At 43.1% G+C, this 20119-nt stretch overlaps 2 protein-coding genes across 2 annotated transcripts; one reads left to right on the forward strand and one right to left on the reverse strand.

The window, feature by feature from the left end:
* The first annotated feature begins 932 nt into the window (after positions 1 to 932).
* On the forward strand, positions 933 to 7105 carry echdc2 (enoyl CoA hydratase domain containing 2). Its single transcript, XM_030049195.1, has 11 exons — positions 933 to 1275; positions 1972 to 2039; positions 2134 to 2221; positions 2325 to 2411; positions 3611 to 3703; positions 4953 to 5009; positions 5147 to 5209; positions 5349 to 5473; positions 6273 to 6323; positions 6407 to 6454; positions 6757 to 7105. The coding sequence occupies exons 1-11, from the start codon at positions 1038 to 1040 to the stop codon at positions 6832 to 6834; spliced, it is 996 nt and encodes a 331-aa protein (XP_029905055.1). The 5' UTR covers positions 933 to 1037; the 3' UTR covers positions 6835 to 7105.
* A 100-nt stretch (positions 7106 to 7205) lies between these two features.
* On the reverse strand, positions 7206 to 20118 carry zyg11 (zyg-11 family member, cell cycle regulator). Its single transcript, XM_030049194.1, has 18 exons — positions 19682 to 20118; positions 19333 to 19498; positions 18645 to 18856; positions 18161 to 18478; positions 17865 to 17978; positions 14790 to 14906; positions 14533 to 14673; positions 14235 to 14411; positions 13872 to 13936; positions 13495 to 13594; positions 13338 to 13388; positions 13078 to 13239; positions 12829 to 12876; positions 12528 to 12725; positions 12372 to 12424; positions 11389 to 11486; positions 10593 to 10793; positions 7206 to 9422 (listed from the first exon to the last, which is right to left on the reverse strand). Exons 1-18 carry the CDS (start codon positions 19703 to 19705, stop codon positions 9406 to 9408), a joined length of 2262 nt encoding a protein of 753 aa, XP_029905054.1. The 5' UTR covers positions 19706 to 20118; the 3' UTR covers positions 7206 to 9405.
* Between the last annotated feature and the right edge of the window lies 1 nt (position 20119).

The raw sequence follows: 20119 nt of genomic DNA on the forward strand, positions 1-20119 counted from the left end.
CACTCTAGCACAAATGCTGCCCTGGAAACCCTGCACTTATCACACATTTAAATTTGAAGTACAAGTTAATATGATTCATTGCCCAGAGTCACTGGCATCAAAATTATGAAATTATGAAATGATGAGCAGTCAACAAACACAGTCACTGATTAAAAAAATGTGGTAACTGTAAAAACAGCTTGCAACATGATACATAAAAATGGGCTATAAATGAATCAGATGGACACAAGCACACACACACACACACACACACACACACACACACACACACACACACACACACACACACACACACACACACACACGCCTCCTTCAGTCCAGGAGGAGGTGGGAACACAACAGTCAAGGAGCCAGACTGTCATGTCCTCAGAGCCCCTGTCTGTCTGCCTGTGTAAATGCATAACCTGTAAAGACCTGCTCAATAATGTATGGTCAGGCTAGACATGAGCAGTCGGACGGAAAACCTTACCTCAACACCCCCCTTTGTCTGGCCAAAGACTGGACACTCCAGACACTCCAGAGACGGGACAGGACACCCGGCTAGAAGGGGACAGTGCATGCATGCTGCCTCTCTCTCTCTCCCTGTGTGTGTGTGTGTGTGTGTGTGTGTGTGTGTGTGTGTGTGTGAGAGAGAGAGAGAGAGAGAGAGAGAGAGAGGAGGCAGACAGGAGAAAACACACACACACACACACACACACACACACACACACACACTAAATAAATAAATAAATATATCTCACACAACATGATGAATTCATTCTTCATCGTTTGCTTACATGGTTGTTACTGGCTTGCATGAAACTCACAGTTCATCACTGATTTGCACGTTCATCTTCCTCTGTTGCTGATTTGCACGCTGGGGCTGTGTTATATGATGTAATACTTCCACGATTGACCCAAGAGTTAGTCGACAAAAGTCCCTCCCCTCCAGACACAGGAAGAAACATGCGCTGAACTTCCTGCAACCTGGCCGCTGCAACCTGTCGGGCCGACGTCCCCGTCCTGAGCGAGCGAAACAAAACGATCTCAGCAAAGCCATGTCTTTTCTTCGCAGGCTCACGGGGCCGCGGTGTGTAGTGTGGCGGGGGCTGGGTGTCACTCCGCCGGATTCACACGACGGAGCTGTCGGTCTTATCCTGCGGGTCGGAGTGGCGCTGATGCCCGGTGGAGGCCGCCCTCTGACGGGACACACGCGCACACACACCCGTAGACAACACACAGATCCGGCTGATCCTGTAGAGGTGGATCTAAAGCGATTAGATGGGGAGGACACCGGTAGGGACCCATTTTAAAATCACAATAGTGCAGCTATGATTTGTGATTGTCTTGACTGTCAAAATCAGACGTCAGGCGGCAGTGCCAAACACGTTACAGTGTGTACACACACACACACACACACACACACACACACACACACACACACACACACACACACACACACACACACACACAGCTCAGCCATAACCCTTGCCCTTCTTTATCTTACTCTCTCCTCTTTAGCCCCTGAGGTGTCAAACAATTGTTGGTTTTGTTTTGCATTGTTGAACTCATCACTGAGAATCACAGGCTAGTGTCCCTGCTGGTCATGTAATTATTGGAGTATGTTAGATACAGGGGAGGGCATGGAATTGAATCTGTCCTCTGGTGAACACATGAAATGTCAGAGAAATTTACAAACCGGTAACAACGCAGAATGTACTTCATTTGGCAGCTTATTTCCCCACACTTACTGTATTAGCTGATATTTCTCCTGGATTCTTTCAGTCCGCCAATAAGGGAAACTGAAACGTTTTATCCTTGAATAATCTGTCTGAGCTGAAATGCAGCATTTGCAAACCAGGAAGGAGCAGCTTCTTTTTTTAAATTATTTTTAAAAAAACTCCTTGTAGTGCTCTGACGTAGTTGTGGAAAGCCCCAGATTTTAACATCAGGGCCACTCTCAGTCTTCCTGTTGCTGTTTGTCTCTTTCAGGAATAGCAGAGGTGCTGATGTGCCGGCACAAGGCAAGGAATGCTCTGGGCCATGTGTTTGTGTCACAGGTACGCAGACCACTGCATGACGACACATGCACGCACACACACACACACACTCACCAGACACACCAGTGACTGAAACACTGTCCTGTGTGTGCAGATGAGGGATCTGGTGTCTGCTTTGTCCCATGACTCAGCTGTGCGTGTTGTTATCTTCAGGAGCTTAGTGCCAGGGGTCTTCTGTGCAGGTGGGCAAGGTTCTTTGAAAGCTGTGAAATCCTCCACAGCTCATTGCAATAAAGTGATGAAAGTGTGTGTAAACGATGTGTAATGGCTTCTGTTTTGACGCAGGTGCCGATCTGAAAGAGAGGGCTCAGATGAACAATGTGGAGTCTGATCTGTTTGTTCATGGCCTGCGATCGCTCATGAATCAGATTGGTAAGACTCAGTATGTGAAGCAGCAACGTGAGTGCATGCAAACGGTGGCTAAGGGTGAACGCGCGTTTGCCAGATGGATCAGATGGATACCGTACTTTATTGTCCTCCAAGAGAAAACTGTTTTTTGGAGCACAAAGACATGTAGACATACTGGCCCTTGTTATCCAAAAACAATAGTCCATGATGTTACTGAGGGCTATGAGGTTGGGAGTGTGAGGCCCTGTGATCTTAGAGGCTGTATGGCTGTGATTTTGAGGAGTTTCTTGCTGTTGGAGTGTGTGAGCAGGGTAAAGCAGCAGATGGAGCTAAGTGGAGGAGGACAGGCTTGATGGTGCTTCCCAACAGGAGGAGGTGGTGGTAAAAAAAAAACAGAATGCACCATGAGTTTCTGCATGGTGGAGAGCTCCTGCTGACAGCATTTACAGATTATGATGGTGTGTTCATCAAAGCTAAGTTTACTATCCATGCTAATTACAAGATATCTGGAGCTTATCTGGAGATATCTGCATTATCAATTTATTGTACCATCGATAGTCAAGACTTGGATTACGCTCCTCAAAGAGTTTGAGAATTTGAAAAAGGTATTTCCATGTTATACTTGCTGCTGTTTGTTGAAGTTGCCAGACAGCTCCTTCCTCCTAACCGAGATCACTAGAGTTTTTGGAACCTTTGTTCACTGTGAGGCATGCAATAAAAAATATTTTCATCTGACATTCAAGAGAACAAGGTAAGTAAATGATACGAAATATATAGTTTTGGGATGAAGTATTCTTTTTAAGCACCCATGCTGAGTAACGGCTTGCTGGGTTCAGGGTCACACTCACTGTTCTCACTTTGTGAAAAGCTTATGTGGTTTTCATACTCTGTGTGTGCGTGTGTGTGTGTCAGCAGTTAGGCTGAGGGCTCTCTTATCTCTCCTCTCTCTCCTCTCAAGTGTATAGTTCTCCCACGTGGACAGCAGTGCCTTCTCTCTTTTGTATCCTCTCTCTCTCTGTTTTTAAGTGCTGCTGCAACCCCCTCTATATGTCCTTTTTGAAATGTCACCTCTTGCACCAGAAGGATCGGTCTCACCTTTGTTTCACCCCCCAACATACCTCAGGTCTATATATATACACTGAATCACTATGTTTGTCGCCTGGATTTGTATACTTGTGTTTGAACTCTTTTCTCTTTGTGTACTCTTTGTTGTTGTACGGTAGCATCGTTGCCCATGCCAACCATCGCGGCAATGGACGGCTTTGCCCTCGGGGGTGGACTGGAACTGGCCTTGGCCTGCGACCTTCGCACTGCCGGTGAGTGACCTGAACTTTGACCTTTCAACCCTGAACAGGGTGAGTTGGCGCTATGCTTGAATACACTGAGAATTCCTCCTTCCTTCCTTCCTTCCTCCAGGTGATGTTAGATCTAATGGGATTGGAAAGGGGATGTCATGTTCTCTTCACAGCTGTCACCAATCTGGTCATATCAGATCAGTGGTTGGTTCAGAGGAGGTGAGGGAAGGAAGGCTGCAGCTAAAAAGTATCAACACAGCGCTCCGTCTCAGGTCTGACAGCCACCATATCCCTTTGTCGTATATTGGAGGAGAATGGATGTGTGTAAACAACACGCGCGCTCGCAGAAGTCTTTCATTCAGTCACCACAGGTTTTTACCTCTCTCACTCTCATTGAGGGAGGAGCTAGGTGTTCAGTGTCTTGCTCAGTGACACCTAGACAGGACAGGTGGCTGCTCTGATGATCAAACCTGTGACCTTTAGATCATCAGGTGATCTCTCAAACCACAGGCCACCCTGTTCACAGATCTATGACAAGAAGAATGAGACTTCTCAGTGTGATAGAGATGTCATATAATTTATTACAGAAAGATGCTGCCTTCCTTGAGAGAACTACAGCTCTTAAAGTGAGACATTTATTCCCTCAAAAGCACTGGTTATGGATATTGGATCTGAAGCCTTCAGACTAGTACAAAACACGCCCTCTCAGTGCAAGAAACGCCCACTCCACTGAGGTCAAGATTAGGGCAAGTGATGGGAAGGGACTTGTTTTCTTCTCGTGCTGTAGGCTGTGTAGATGAACCCCTTCTCATTGATTTTGGTGACCCGTGAACTTCCCTCGAGCTCCACCAACAGGCCAAACTTTTAAATTTTGAATACAATAACTTTAATAGCATTTTTTCAGATCTTTTCAAATTTGCCGTGTAGGGACATAGTCAAAAGAGGATTCAGGTTATTTTTGGGAATATGCCCTGCTGTCAGGGTAATAAATTTTCACCCAGTGATGTATTGATGAGCTTAGGGACTAATGATCCTAGGTGAGGCCAGACACATATGCCATAGTGCTCATGTGCTTGGATCTACATGCAATTGGCTAAATCACCCATGGCAGCTCAGTGATTGGTGGAGCGCAGATGTGCTAGGTGAGCAGGTGTTTGTCTGAATTGCTGACAGAGGCATCAGTCAGACTTAACGTCCTCTCCAGCTTAATGGCACTCTGCAGACCTTCAACTGTCCTCTGTATGTGTGTGTGTGTGTGTCTGTGTTTCAGCACATTCTGCACAGATGGGTCTGATTGAGACGACGCGGGGGTTGCTCCCAGGGGCGGGTAAGACACATCCAGAGGTCACACGTGCACTTAAACACCCATACAGTTTTGTGTGTGTTACATTGTGTTGTGTGTGCACTGAATGAGTCAAGAGCAACAGCCTCTGCAACTTGACCTTGACCTGGTTTGTCCTGCAGGGGGTAGTCAGCGGCTACCGCGGGCGGTTGGCATCTCTCTGGCCAAAGAGCTCATCTTCACAGGTGGTACTGCTAACACGGACACAACTCTACGTGCTCTCTCGTGATACATAGTGTGCTTATCTTGCAGGTAGATGGTCTGTTTCTGCGTATCATGCTCTCTCTGCTCCTCCTCTCTCTCTCTCTCTCTCTGTGTTATCAGGTAGGCGTGTGGGAGGGCAGACAGCTCTGGAGCTGGGGCTCGTAAACAGAGCCACAGAACAGAACCAGACAGGAGATGCTGCCTACAGAGAGGCACTCAGCCTGGCAAGAGAGATACTGCCCCAGGTTAGAATACAAATACACAAACACACACACTTTCTCAGACTACCACAACTCAGATACTGATGCAGTCCCCTGCCTGCAGGCACAAACCCACTCTTTTACCTGCTCCTCCTCCCAGTAGCCTCTCTCCCCTCTTCTCCAAAACCCATCTCTTCCACTTGTCCCCTTCCCTCGCCTCCTTGTTCCTCTATTTCTAATATTTTCTTCTCCACCTCCCTCTCTCCTCTCTTCTTTCTCTCTCCAGGCTTCTGTCGTTCCATATTTCTTTCACTCCAGTTCAGATGCCCGCAGTCGGCAGGGCTGGAGTGGCAGTCAAGTGGAGAAATGGACCACAAATAGCACACACACACACACACACACACACACATACATACATACACACAAACAAACACATGCTCTTGTCCAGTGGTTGTGGATTGAATGATTGACAGGTGTTTGTACTGAATGAAATTGAGGCAGGGAGTAGGAGGAGGAGATGATAATATGCAGATTAACACCCCGACAGAGATGGACAGCCGCTGTCTCTCTGATCTCATCTCCTCATCTGTCACCACACAGCCAAGCCAAACAGCTTCTCTAAAGCATTCTAACACAGTGATTCCTGTTGTTCAGCTGTAAGCCCATGCAACTTTGTCTCAGTGTTGTTGATGCTTGAGGGTGAGTAAAACAGAAGTAGTCTGGCAATACCAAACCGTTCTGTTGCAGTGACTATAAAAGGGGATCTATCATAATCACGGTCATGGCTTTAAGATCTGAAACCCATCAGCATCTAAACTCTTTGATGTTTGTTTCTGTTTTGCAGGCTCCTATTGCTGTGCGGATGGCAAAAGAGGCAATGAACAGAGGCTCGGAGGTACAGGATCATTCATAGGATCATTTTTTCCCCCCATCGTCAATGTGTAATCACAGTGATTGAAACCTCTGTCTTTCTCTCAGGTTGACATTATTTCAGGAATGGCAATAGAGAGGATGTGTTATGCCCAGGTAAGACTTCTGCTGCATGTGATGTGTTTAAAAATATTACTTTTCATCTTTTAATACCATTCTAGACCCCACTGTGCTGTGCAATGCCTTGCTTAGCGCTATTATTCAACTTAGATAGGAAACAGCCCCGTTTGAGGATGCTGGTGGTAGGTGATGATCCCCTTGCTATATAACATGTAGAAAGTCCAGTCTGAATGTTGAGTTTAGTTTGTCTTTCATACTCAGTGCATTTGTGAAATACCCAGGAACTTGGCTCTAGTAAGTGGCACACTGCTGCTGTAACTCTTTTCCTTTATTTTCAGGTCATCCCAACACGGGACAGACAGGAGGGGATGGCTGCCTTCATAGAGAAGAGACCAGCACAATATACTGGAGAGTAATATTATATAACCCCTTTTGACTGATTGTACTTCTCTCTCTCACATTGACAGGCTCACCTTACACAACCTCCACTGTCCATTTACAGTTAATTCCCATTGATTGTCTGTGTGCATTCCAGGCCATTGTCAATATATTACTTAAATCATCACGAGTACTCAGTGGTGTCATGTTAGGACATTCAGGATGACACTCAGACCTGCTTTTCACTGAATACAAAACACAAACTATGTAATATGTGACAGTCAAAATACAATAAACATAGTTTTTATATGAACTGCCGTTACTTTGTTCACTCACATTTTTTGCTTTACAGGTGATAGAAACCTCTTCCTTGGAAGTCACCGAATAAACAGACAACAGCAGTCTCGTCTCCAGTTTATGGGGATGTACATTCTTTATTTCAAACTTGAAAACTTGGCTCTCAGCAGCAACATGGCACAATTATATCTGGACTTTTTGCAAACTTCAGTTTGAACGAAATTCTTCCTGTGAAAAAAACTGGCCTTCATTAAGGGCAATGTTCAGATGCTCAACCAGCCAATCCAAGATACTATGAGCAACAGACAGATTTTGAGAAAAGAAGAATGAAAGCAGGCTCTATTTATTGAACTTCTCTTGCAAACAAAACTTTGCCCTTGATGAAACTGATGAAGGGATCAATCAAGGACCCATGCAAAAGTAGCAAGCACATACAATGACAGCTCATTGAGAGAAAATAATAAGGCTGTGACACATTGACCTTTTGAGGCAATGTGAGCAGATGATTTTGCTGACAGTTTCTTACTGACAGTATTATTTTAGAACACTTTTTCCTTGTAGTCCGATATGCCGTGTTCACTTGTAAATGAACATTATTTTAGTTTTTACAGTACTTTTTCCAGTGGTTTTATCATGTGCCAACTGGTAGCCCTGCTGAAGCCAAAATCCCCACTGCCTCAAAAAGTTTATATATCATCACTGTCTGAAAGCAGCTTGTAAAAGCAACATCAGCTTCAATTGCATAGAGAATGGTGACAGGAGCATGATCAGAATCAAAACCCAGGTTGAGCGAGGAGAAGGTAGGCATCGGGGTGAATTGTTACAGCCAATTGTGGCTTCCTCTCTCCATCATTACTGATCCTCTGAACATTTGTAAATGTATCCTGGTAAAATGAATTCCTGGAGGATACTCATTTCACACAGCCCATAATTTTAGAACATTTAGAGGAAGACCCTTAAATGTTCCTCGTTACACTCGCTTCTCTATCTCCCCCAGGTAAATAGCTTTCTCGTCTGTTTACCCTCTCCTTTGTTCCACAAGTACCTCTTAAAAAGAAAAATGAAAAAAATTAACAATGACCATACAGTATAATAGTTTCCGTGCAACCATTCCAACCAGTCTTAACGATTACTATTTCTCTCTCACATTCTATTATGTACACAGCATGAAACAAATTACATACACTCTTTAAGATGCTGCTAGTTGTACAGACGTACATACACACACATGCTCACATCGTCTCTGTTTCTTGCACACAGACCTACAGGCAAGCACAGCTAACATACCGATATATACACACATCTTCTCAAGGAGAAGACAGCTGTGTCTCAATACACATGTATGTGAGTCCCATCATTTCTTATTTTCACGAGATCATTATTGCCATTTGTGTCCACGAGGGACATTTATACTTTTCTAGACATAATTTCTCTTAGCGTTCCATAATTTCTACAAACCACAACAATTCTACTCCACGCCTCTGGATTTACAGCACTGCTGGTTTTGCCACTGATGACCCATGACTGATTTAGGGCTCCTACATGTCTACAAAAAATAACAAAAAAAAAAAAACCCAAAAACAACAATGCAGCTGTACAACAGTAGTGCTTTCCAAATAGATATATCTGCTCTACAATTTAGGTTTCCTCTCTAATGTTTGGAACATTTCAGCCCACTGAATGCACCCTGGGCAAGTGTCCTGTCACATCAAATCAAAGGCATTAGTCGATATAAGAGTAAATGAAGAGGAGGGCAACAGTAGTATTGCAGACCCAGAGGCATGGATTTCAGTGAACAGAACACTGCTATAAACAAACAAGCAGGCATTCCTATAATGAATGGTACAAGCATTCAGACAAACTCCGGCATGCTTGAGCTCACAACGTCATGCGCATATTTAATAAGGTAATCAACCAATGAAAACGATCAGAACCCTCAGTAGCAGAGAGGGATCGGACTGCCTCAACCTTCAGCTGAACTTTTGGGGTTCAATCCAAATCTGAGATTTGTATGTGTGCGCGTCAAATGTTTTTGGTACATCGTCATGATGCCAATGGCAAGAGTTACAAGACAGAGCTGAGACACAAATCCCATATCAAACAATTGAGCTTAACTGACCAACAGGTCTTCTCATAATTTCCTTATTTATCACAAGCACACTGAAATACTTTTGTTTTGAAACAAACATTAAAATAAATAAGTGAGTTTGAGTTTGTGTGTGTGTGTGTGTGTGTATGTGTGTGTGTGCAAAGAAATGCGTAGTCCCTGTCCTTTCTTGTACACTCTCTAGGGATGGCTGGCACAGTCTTGGTCAGGGAGCCTCATTTTCTGAAGAAAGAGAGAGGGAGAACATGTGAAAGAATGAAAATTAAATGACTAATTTGTTAAAGATCTTGCTGTGTCTGAACAATGGCCCCATTAACACCTGTTATCAGTGTCTGGACGTCTTATCTGAGTAAAGGAAACAGGTTAATACAAGGCTTGAATGCAAGCACAATACACTGTAATTATAATATTATCTCTTCTGCCAGATGAGCTTTGGAATTTGGATTGGATTTCAGCTGGTGAGCCAGATTTAAATGCAATATTTACTTTTGGGTCTGCTTTAGTGAGAAAAGTATCTACTCATGGGTTAGTCTCTGTTCTCTACTGGCCCTTCAAGACTGCATACCAAAAATGGACAATTTCCGTCCCTGGAGCTCATAAAAACCTGAATATTTTATAGAAGTGTGGGCTGACATAGCTGTACAGGCGACACTGGAAGCATTAGAAATAGATCCATGTATGATCATATCTCACAGCAGATGGCAGAGCAGGGATTGGTGAGGAATTGCCTCCCACTAGAAAGACGTAGAAGAGACCTCTGACCCCTTCTATGTCAAAGAATACGTCAAGTACAGGCTGTGCAATAACATCAGCTCTGGTCACCTATACCCGCTGTGTATGTTTCTGACAAGAAATAAGACTTGCCATTTCTGCACCTACCCGCCTGATCTGCATAATGCCCATGAAAAGAGATCCAATCACAGGGTTCCTGTGGGACATGGTAATTCTTAAAAAGTTCTTAAAAAATGTCCGGGAATTTAACCAAGTCTTGGGACAAGTCAGTTTCAGCCTCAAAAAAAAAAAAAAAAAAAAAAAGAAAGAAAAAGTTACCAGTTCGCAAAACATAACTTATTTTCCATAGTGATCAAGTTATGTTCACTTCTGTCCACAACTAAAAAGTTATTAAGACCCCTGATTCTAAAATTATGTTTAAAAATTTGGTCAGAGGAAAAAACAAAACAAAACAAAACAAAACAAAACAAAAAAACCCAAAACAAAATTTTAGTTGTGCAAAGTCATTGTTAAGTCAGAAAATTTTACATTTGACATAGTGGGAATTGTTCAGTATGCACCACTACAGTATCTCGTGCCAATCAGAGACTGCAATGCTAGGTAAACACTGGTGTGTGTGTTTGTGTGTGTGTGTGTGTGTGTGTGTGTGTATGTGGTTACCTCTGTGAGGCTGCTGAGGTGGTGGGCGGCGACATGTGTGCGTGTGTGCTGGCTGGCCGGTGCGGGCTCTGTGATGCTGTAGGCTCTCCAGGATGCTCTCAGCCAATCGTTTGACGTCTCCATGGGTCTGTGGGTGTGTCTGCACCTGTTCCAGCTGCTGCAGACCGCCCTCCTCCAACAGCATGCTGCAATATCGAGAGGCTGCAGAGAAAGAGTCAATTAGAGGTGTAGCATTCATTCACGACATCGATGCACTGACCGTAAATTCTGTGAATTCAACTACATCGATCTGCTAAAATAAAATAGAACGAGTTGCTCTGACTTTGCCTGGAATCAGTATGAAACGTCTGAATCGATTCATTTGCTATTCTTAGTAAAAGATCTAATGTTCCTTGGATCTGACAGAACACTAAGAATTGCAGGTTTTGGTCAATAGCATTTTTTAGAGTAAATCATTCTTTAGCAGTTCTGTTGTCAACTTTTTTTCACATTTCAGAGGAGAAAGGATAGCTTACATATGCATACACATGTTTATTAAATGGATTCATTGACTTGAATTGTAGTTCACAAACTTGAATCGAACTGAACCATTCCAAAAAATACAAATCATTCTTAAACTAAACTGGCAAATAGTGAATCGTAAATTGAATCAAATCTCTGCTGGGCCAAAGATTCACACCCTTAGAGTTAATATATTATCTGATCTGCAAGGGTTGTGGGTGAATAAGTGAGTGAGTAAACTGATACATGGGAAATGAACGGGTTGTGCATTTGCCTTTGTGTGTGAGTCCCTTACCATTCTTGCTGCAGACATGTTGCATGGCCCAGGCAGCCCACAGCTGGACACCAGGGGTGTGGAAGCACTCCAGCAGGGGAAAGAAGGGGTTAAATGACCTGGATGGAGAGACAATACTATTACAGTATATGTTACATGTTTCTGCTATATTTTGAAGATGCCTTCGTGTGTCTATAGCCTCTGAGAAATGTAACAAGTGGGCTTGCTCTATTGTTGTAATTGCCTCATTATTAAAAAAGAGCTTCTCAAGATCTGTATACTTGATCCTAAAAGATGTCTTTTATTAAATAGATCCCAGAATGTTTTCTACTATAAACAGCTCTCTGGCCACTGGTACATTTCGCTGTAGTTTTTAGTGTATTGTAGTTCAACCTAGCCTGGATCCCACAACATTTAACAACTATAGGCTCATCTCCATACTGCTATTTTCATCGTAAGTTTAAGGAAAAATGATTTCTTGACGCAATTACCTTAACAAAGTTATCCTTGAGACAGTGTAACATGTGGCCGTGGACTACACATGTAAAAAATGGATGAATATTAGCCTCTAGCCAACTCTGGCACATTTCCAGTAAATTTTATTAACATGCACTTCTCCTGACAAATAAACCAACAAATAAAAATGACCACTACAAGGATAGGGATGGCCCTTCTCTAATAAACAAATGATCCCATTAATCCTTTTGGACTATGTGCAGCATTTGGCATGGTTGATCATGCTGTTTTAGCTGACCGACCAAGTTGGTCCACATCATAACCCTCAAATAGAAGGTACTCTGTTAGAAGTGAAATTTTCATCTAACTCTATAAACATCACTTGTGGAGTTCATCAGGGGTTAGTTCTGGATCCCATGTTTTTCTGCTCAACACATTCCCATCTACATAGTAGGAAAACAACACCTAGATACTATTAATATTATTATTACTACTAGAACTACTACTAGCACCACTACCACCACTACCATAAAGGAGCTGTCTCTTACCTGTAGGCCACCATTTCACACTCTGGTGTGGGCCACTTTAGAATGGCAGAATGCTAAAGAGCAATGAAATAAAAGCACATGAGACTCCAAACAACTTTTCTTAACAGCTGAGTATTGATGAGCACAATAAATATAAGTAGTTCTTTCAAGGCCTACCAGTTGTTCCAGCAGTGAGGAACGGAGGCTGAGGCTGAGTGTCCAGGCCTCCTCTCCCCGGGAGGTTAGGTGTGCCAGGATGCCTGCAGCAAAGTAGCTGACCTCCACCTCAGGGCTGTGCAGCAGAGAGCGGATGTGGTCCAGGAATCCCTGCACCATCAGCTCTCCATGCAGCTCCCCTACCTCAGCTATGTTGTTCTACACAACAGAGAGGGCATGAAAAGAATAATAATGTGTTCATTATGCTAATTTCTCCACTATGTAGTCTATCTATAGTGCAACATAATACTACTAAACTCACCAGCAGTCCTAGAACCTTCTGCTGAATGGAAGACTCATTGGGGAAAGACTGCAGAGAAGGGGGCAGGGGGTGGTGATACAAAACATGCGTGAGTCAGCCTCCCCCCTCGGCACACACACTTTAACAGAGCAATAAATGATAGTTTGTGACGATTAACTAGTATGGCAATTGGCTCTAAGCTATTTTTGTGTTTACATGCAAGCAGTGTTGACTGTTTGCTTATCTGTACATGTGCATATTTGTGTGTACCTCCAGGACTTTAATGAACAGATCCAGCCCCTGGTTCTCTATGAAATGGCGGCATGTTGTTGGTGATTCATCAGTCAGATTCCAGAGTGCACTCAGTGTAAATTTGAGGGTGGCGTCTACCACGCCCTGATTTGCCTTCTGACGCACAATGTGGAGGAGTTGCTGCAGACGAGGAGAGAGAGCATAGTATGCCTTGAGAATCAGGCTTTTTTGTAAATTAGCGAAGTCCAAACATTATGCAGCAGAGCTGAGAATCTTACCTTCACTATAAACAGCTCTGCTCCCAGCTGAGCCGTCTGCTCCGTGGACAACTGGAAATGGAAAGCATCTGTTTGTAAAGGCTCAAGAGTGGCCAAACATGCAAACAGTGAATGCATGAACACCACACACAGATCAGCACAACTACACTACGTATACCTTAGCAGCCAGTATAGAAATAATAGCGACAGCCATTCTCTGCATGTTCTGATCTTCATGGTTGCACAGCCACTGCATCACGAGCTTGGCAGCCTCAAACCTAGCACACAGAAAAACAGCACATCATTCACAAATCATTCAAATCATGCAAACCATTCAAACTGAAAACCCACATTTTATTAACTGCCCTTGTGCTCCAGTTTGACATTTTACATTTGTGTTTCCTGGTTTGATTGTGCAACTATTGTTCTAAAATGTTTTTGGTTTATATTCCTTTGTAAAGAGCTTGGTAACCATGTTTTGAAAGGTTTGAAGAGTAGTATCATTATTTTTGGAATAATGGGCTATTATCATTACAGAATATGTATGTGTCCTACCTGTTGAATGGGACCTCCTGTAGAATGCGATCACTGCACAGAGACAGCAGGCAATTCTTCTGCAGCTGAAGACAGAGAATCCAAAATGGTTGTCTGAGTACAACTAGAACAATGTCTGACTGCAATTACCTGATAAGGAAACTACCTGACAGTCAGTTACACACTTTCCTGTTCTTATCAATACCTCCTTTGTTTTATATACTAAAATGCAATAATCTTGTTCCTCCCAAGAGATTAACAGTAGCATCAACTCCAAAATCCAACACAGATTTCTTGGCATGGCTCAACTTCCAGATCTAATCCTGCTCCTTTGATTAAGATGGCATGCATGATGCATGTTACTAGGAGAGAGCATGCAGTTACCTGTTGGTGGTTTGGGAAGGTCCTCATGGCCTCCAGTAGCAGCTGCGTCACTGTACCCAAGAGTCGGACTGGCATTCCTGCTGCCAGATCCTGCTTGGTCAGATTGAATACACACGCACTGGCTGCCAGTTGAACATTCAAGGTGGCAGGGTGATTCTTCATACCCAAAACTACCAGCTACAGAATGCAACGAAAACAGGGGAGTAAAATCAGTAATTAAGTCAGAATGTGTGTTAGGCTAGAAAAATTGAGACATATTATATATTGCTGACAGAATAAGACAATTATGTAGTTGCACCTTGAGGATATCAGGTCGTGGTTTCTCCATGACATGAGTGAGGCTGAACAGATGAAACAGAGCTTCTCTCACAAACCCTTCTCTCTCACTGTAGCGACGCAATGCCTCACAGATCTGGGTCTCGTTGGCTTCTCCTGTAACCTTCGCACACACACACACACACACACACATACCACAATTTAGCACATCTACATGTTGACAGATATATGGTAGTTACAAAGGGATTTCTTGACACAAAGGAATTTCTTGACATTCACCTTTAGATTTCCCTCTCCAGAGAGAAAATCAGAAAAACCAGCATCTGTGGCCAGAAGTCCCACAAAAGTCATCCCTGGTCTCTCCTCAACGAAAGCCTTCACAGCTGCATCTGTTACCTGAAGCGTTCACACACACAAGAAATAACTTTATCCTACATCCTCAGGTGCATCTATATCCATTCTTTTTTTTTGTGATCAATTCTTTTATTGTTTTTTCCATATAGTTAATAAAACAGAAAACAGACAAACAGAGATGTGGCAGACATTAATTAGACAAAACAAAACAAAACAAAACAAAACAGACAAAAAAAAAAAAAAAAATAGCAACAGTGATACCAAAGAATAAGAAATGATACTGTAGCAAAAAGATAACAACAGTAATATTACTGATAAAACATCAGTTATAATCAGTAGCATTGAGTGATAGAAAGAAAAAAAAAAAAAAAAAAAAATGAAAAGAGATAAAATAAATGAGAAAATATATACAAGGAGTGCCAACATCCCCTTCCCTTCCCTCCCCTCCACCCACCCACCCACAGGACCCAAGGTGAAAACCAGAGATAACTACAATAATGATTTTAAGGAAGTGATGGCATCATCCCAACAAGCAATGTTTTCGGGATTGGCCTGATGTAAGTTAGCTGCCCAACGTTCCATAATGGCTATATCTATGAAATCTAACAACCATTTCTTTAGAGATAACGAATGGGGAGGTTTCCATCTGCATGCTATTAGCCTTTTAGCGGCAGTGAGGCCAGCCAAAAAAAGGCGTTTCAGTTTAGCAGGTAGGTCCAAACTAGAAGAATCATTAAGTAATAAGATGGTAGGCGAATAAGGGATCTGCTTAGACAGTAATATGGACAGCACACAACAAACTTTCCTCCAGAAATCCACAACACCTGGGCACTCCCAAACCATATGTAAAAAAGTGCCTAAGCTCTTTTGCAAACACAGGGTGCAATTAGGAGAGGGCAAGGCTTTAAGTTTAAACAAAATGCGGGGAGTGAGATATGTCCTGTGTATAAAATTGTAGTGGATAATGCGGTGGTTGGGGTTTCTGGAAGAAAAAGACAAGTTTTGCCAGATCACATGCCAGTCCAGGTTATTGTCCTCAGAAGGGAGGTCCTGCTTCCAAACTCTGTCAAGAGAAAGGGGTTTGTTTGGTGCCTGCATCAAAATAGCATAAACAGCAGAAACCAAACCCTTATTCCCTGTCAGTGCCTTATGAAAGGGGTGTGAACCTAAAATACCATCCCAGGGCACTCCATACGTGCGCATTGCTGTTCGCAACTGAAGATAAAAGAAAAAGGAAGAGCCAGGTAAGTTAAAGAGTTTCTGAATGTCTGTGAATGAGCGGAGACCTTCAGCCCCAAAGATGTCAGAAAATGTAAATACACCCTTATTTGCCCAACTGGAAAAGAATATAGGGCGCCCTCCCAGCTGGAGACGAGAGTTAAAGAATATGGGTGACTGAAGATACCATTTGGGAGACACTTTGCAAAATTTTTCAACCACATTCCAAGTGGAGATGAGCTCAGTAATAATAGGCCCAAACTTCATCTTAGATTGTTTGGTAGTAATATTAGAATAAATAAGATCTTGTAATCTGTGGGGGTGAACAATACTTTCTTCAATAGGACGCCAGGATACGCAAGATGCTGTATTAAACCAGGTAGAAAGAGGGCGTAACAAAAAGGACCAATGATACCACTGAAAGTTCGGGAGTCCTAAACCGCCAAGATTTTTTGGTCTTTGGAGAACAGATAATTTTATTCTGGGTCTTTTTCCAGCCCAAATAAATTTAGAGACTAGTGAGTGGATTTTCTTCCAATAGCCTTAGGAGGAGCCAAAGGAAGCATAGAACTAACAAAATTTATTCTAGAGAGAGTATTCATTTTAATCACTGAAATGCGGGAATGGAAAGACAAAGACGAAGAGCTCCACTTTTGGAGACTAGTTTCCACCTCAGTAAGTACTTTTTTATAATTGTTAATCACGGTGGCTGAAACTGTAGGAAAAATTGATACTCCTAGATATTTAAACGTCTGGACCCCAGGTATGTTTGGAGTGACTGCAGTGGTAGATACCTGTCTAGTGGAAGAGTTCAAAGGTAATAATGCAGATTTTTCCCAATTTATTTTATATCCTGAAACCTGGCTAAAGTCCTTAAAGATGTTCAAAAGGTGAGGAAGACTAAGAGAGATATTCTGGAAGAAAAGAAGGATGTCATCTGCATACAAAGATATAAAATGTTTGGTGTTGTGTATTGTAATAGGGTTATGCCTGATTGACTGCCGGACTGCCTGGGCAAGAGGTTCTAGAGATAAAACAAACAACAAGGGCGAGAGGGGACAACCCTGTCGAGAGCCTCTAGAAATAGGGAATTGCTTAGAACAGGTGTTCCCCGTCAACACCATTGCAGTTGGGTCATTATATAAGATTTGAATCATTGATAAAAACTTAGACCCAAAACCCATATGATGCAGAACCTGCCACAGAAAATGCCACTCAAGGCGATCAAAAGCCTTCTCTGCATCAAGTGACAAAATGGCATTTGAAGAATCTGTGGTACAGGAAGCTTCAATGATGTGAAGAAGGCGGCGGACATTATCTGAGGCAAAGCGCTTCTTAATGAAGCCAGTCTGATCTGAATGAATTAAAGCAGGCAAATGCGGTTCCAATCGGGAAGCTAAGACTTTGGCGAATAACTTAGTATCAGTATTTAAAATTGATATAGGACGGTAGCTTGAACACTCAGAAGGATCCTTACCCTTTTTTAAGAGTAAGGAGATAATGGCAATATTAGTATTTTTACAGAAGGAACCACTATTAATTGCAGAGTGAATCATCTCCAGTAGAAGAGGACCAGTTTGGGGCCAAAAGGCCAGATAGAATTCTGGGGGTATACCATCAAGCCCAGGGGATTTATTCTTTTTCATGTTCAATAGAGCTTTGTGGAGCTCACTCAGGGATATGGGAGCATCAAGCTCAATCTATATCCATTCTCTGTCACTCACAAACTGGTTCACTGATTCACACACTCACAGACAGACATACAAACACAACCACACGCACCTGTTTCCTTCCAGACACATCCAGGGAAACAAGCGCAGGCAGGATCCCTGGCTGTCCAAGCAGCTGGCGAGCCACATCAGAGGTAAACTGCTTATCATCGCTGATGTCCAAGTGCTGCATAGGTAAGGTTTCCCCACACGCGCCCAAGCAAAAACATTGTCAGTAAAATCCACCAAAATCCTGAGAATTCAATTTGAAAATTCTCTCAAGAAAGACAGTCAGCATGCATAAAGAGGTTTAATATAAGATAAGTTGAAGTGACAAAGTGATAAATTCAGCTCTACCCCTCCACTAACCTGTAACAGATCCAGCTGTCCTATGACTCCCAGCAGCTGTGCAGTGCTCATCTCCAGCCTCTTCAGCTGGTGCAGTGTTAGTGAGCGGAGCCTCTCCCTCAGGCCCAGCAGGGGGGTCAGGTTGGTGACTGACGTGTTGGAGAGATCGAGGCTCTCCAGACGAGGCAGTGAACACACATCTGCTAGCCCGGAGTCATAGAAGTCTACATTGGCTAAAGAGAGAGAGCGCAGACCCTGGAGGGAGCTGAAGCGGTGCCGGATTGGTTCCTCCAGAGAAGTCATGGTGAGACCAGTTAAAGCAAGTCGCTGGAGGGACTCCTGTAGAATTATTTTAATAAATAAATAAATAACAACAAATACACATACAAATGTAGTCAATTTTTAAATATGTACACACAGAGAATCAGTGGTATTAATAAAAGTGAGCATGGATAGTAAAATTCTTTTAAACACTAACTCACACTCTGTTACGTTCTCTCTTTACCTGGCAGTGTTTATTGGTGGCCAATCCCTGCAGTATATCAGCGATGGTGAGGTCTGCATTGACCCTAGAGGCATCTAGCTCCAGCAGTCTGTGAGGACACAGGGCTCTTTGGAAAGCCTCTGCAGAGATGCGCGCTGTACGGATGCACGCTCGCCTCAGTCGCAGGTACTCACAGTTGCGGAACACACCCACCGTACTGTCATTCAACAGACCTGAAGTGGAAGGAGCATTATTGAACTGTCAAATTTGGAAATTCAAACAGGATTGAACACAAACTCAACCTCGCATAATCCCGCCTCTGTAGACAATGACAGGGTCTCCCTAACTGTTTGGAGATGCTTAGGTGCTGACATAGCCCGTCTTGTGGGTTTCATGCATAGATAAGTGACTTGTAATGGTCACACAACAATTTGTAGAATGGAATATAAGACTGTTGGTGCCTATTTCATGAACTCATGTGTTGCTAATACGCCTAATCTCATTCAGGAAATGCATGAAATATGGTTTGGATGTTTAATTTTCATAAAATCACTTGTAGTAATTAATTATTCAGGTGAGCCTTTGGAGAATTCAGTAAGTGATTTCTACTGAAACACATGTCAAAACTAAACTGCAAGACTTTACATCTGGGGAGAGTTTATTTAAGGATCAGAATCACCAGCACCTTTGATTGCATAATAACACTCACCCTCAATGGCCATCTTGGCCAACAGCTGATCTGCTAGCTCCTGTGGAAAGAGTATAGCCTCTCTGAGACACAGGGAGCCATCAGGATGCTTCAGACAAAACCACTCCAGGTTCTGGCTGACATAGGTCAGGCACAGGTCCGTTAGAGATGCTGGAGACGAGTCATCCTGAAAACAGCAGACCGGATGTTTAGTCATATGGTAACTTGAGATAACGCCGCAGTACATACATCCTTTGTGCCTATTCTACAATATAACACTTTATTCATACAGCCATGAAATGCAGTGGACAAACACTCCCTAATACCACTATTTAGAAAAGATCAACAATTCCATGCAAATGCGACTTACCGTGTTGAGGAAATTATAGGCCATGGTTAACGTAAACTAACGTATACTTCAAAACTGCTGCGGGGGGAAACGCGGCTTCTAAACCGCGACAGGTTTGAGCCTGCTAGCTGTCGACAGCCTCAAATTTAGATTTGCAATGTTCACCTGCTTCCGAGCTGACGCTACGCTAATCTTGCTGAAAATAGTTGGGCGAGCAGACGACGTGATAGCTGAGGCGAGCGTTACCCGACTAGCTAGCTAACTTGTTGGTGCCTCTGTTGTGGGAAATCGGATGCCGTGCAAAAATATACACAGCTTTCTGCTGTTTGAGACTTCATCTTTAAAGCATATCGGTCAATCGACGACAGCGGAAGCGGCTCTAAAGTGAGGAGCCTGTTAGAGCATAGCTGATATCTTCAACGCGAGCGGTTCAGTCTATTTTTGACTAGACAGACAGTA

Source organism: Myripristis murdjan, chromosome 4 (assembly GCF_902150065.1).
Source record: "Myripristis murdjan chromosome 4, fMyrMur1.1, whole genome shotgun sequence".
NCBI lineage: Eukaryota > Metazoa > Chordata > Actinopteri > Holocentriformes > Holocentridae > Myripristis > Myripristis murdjan.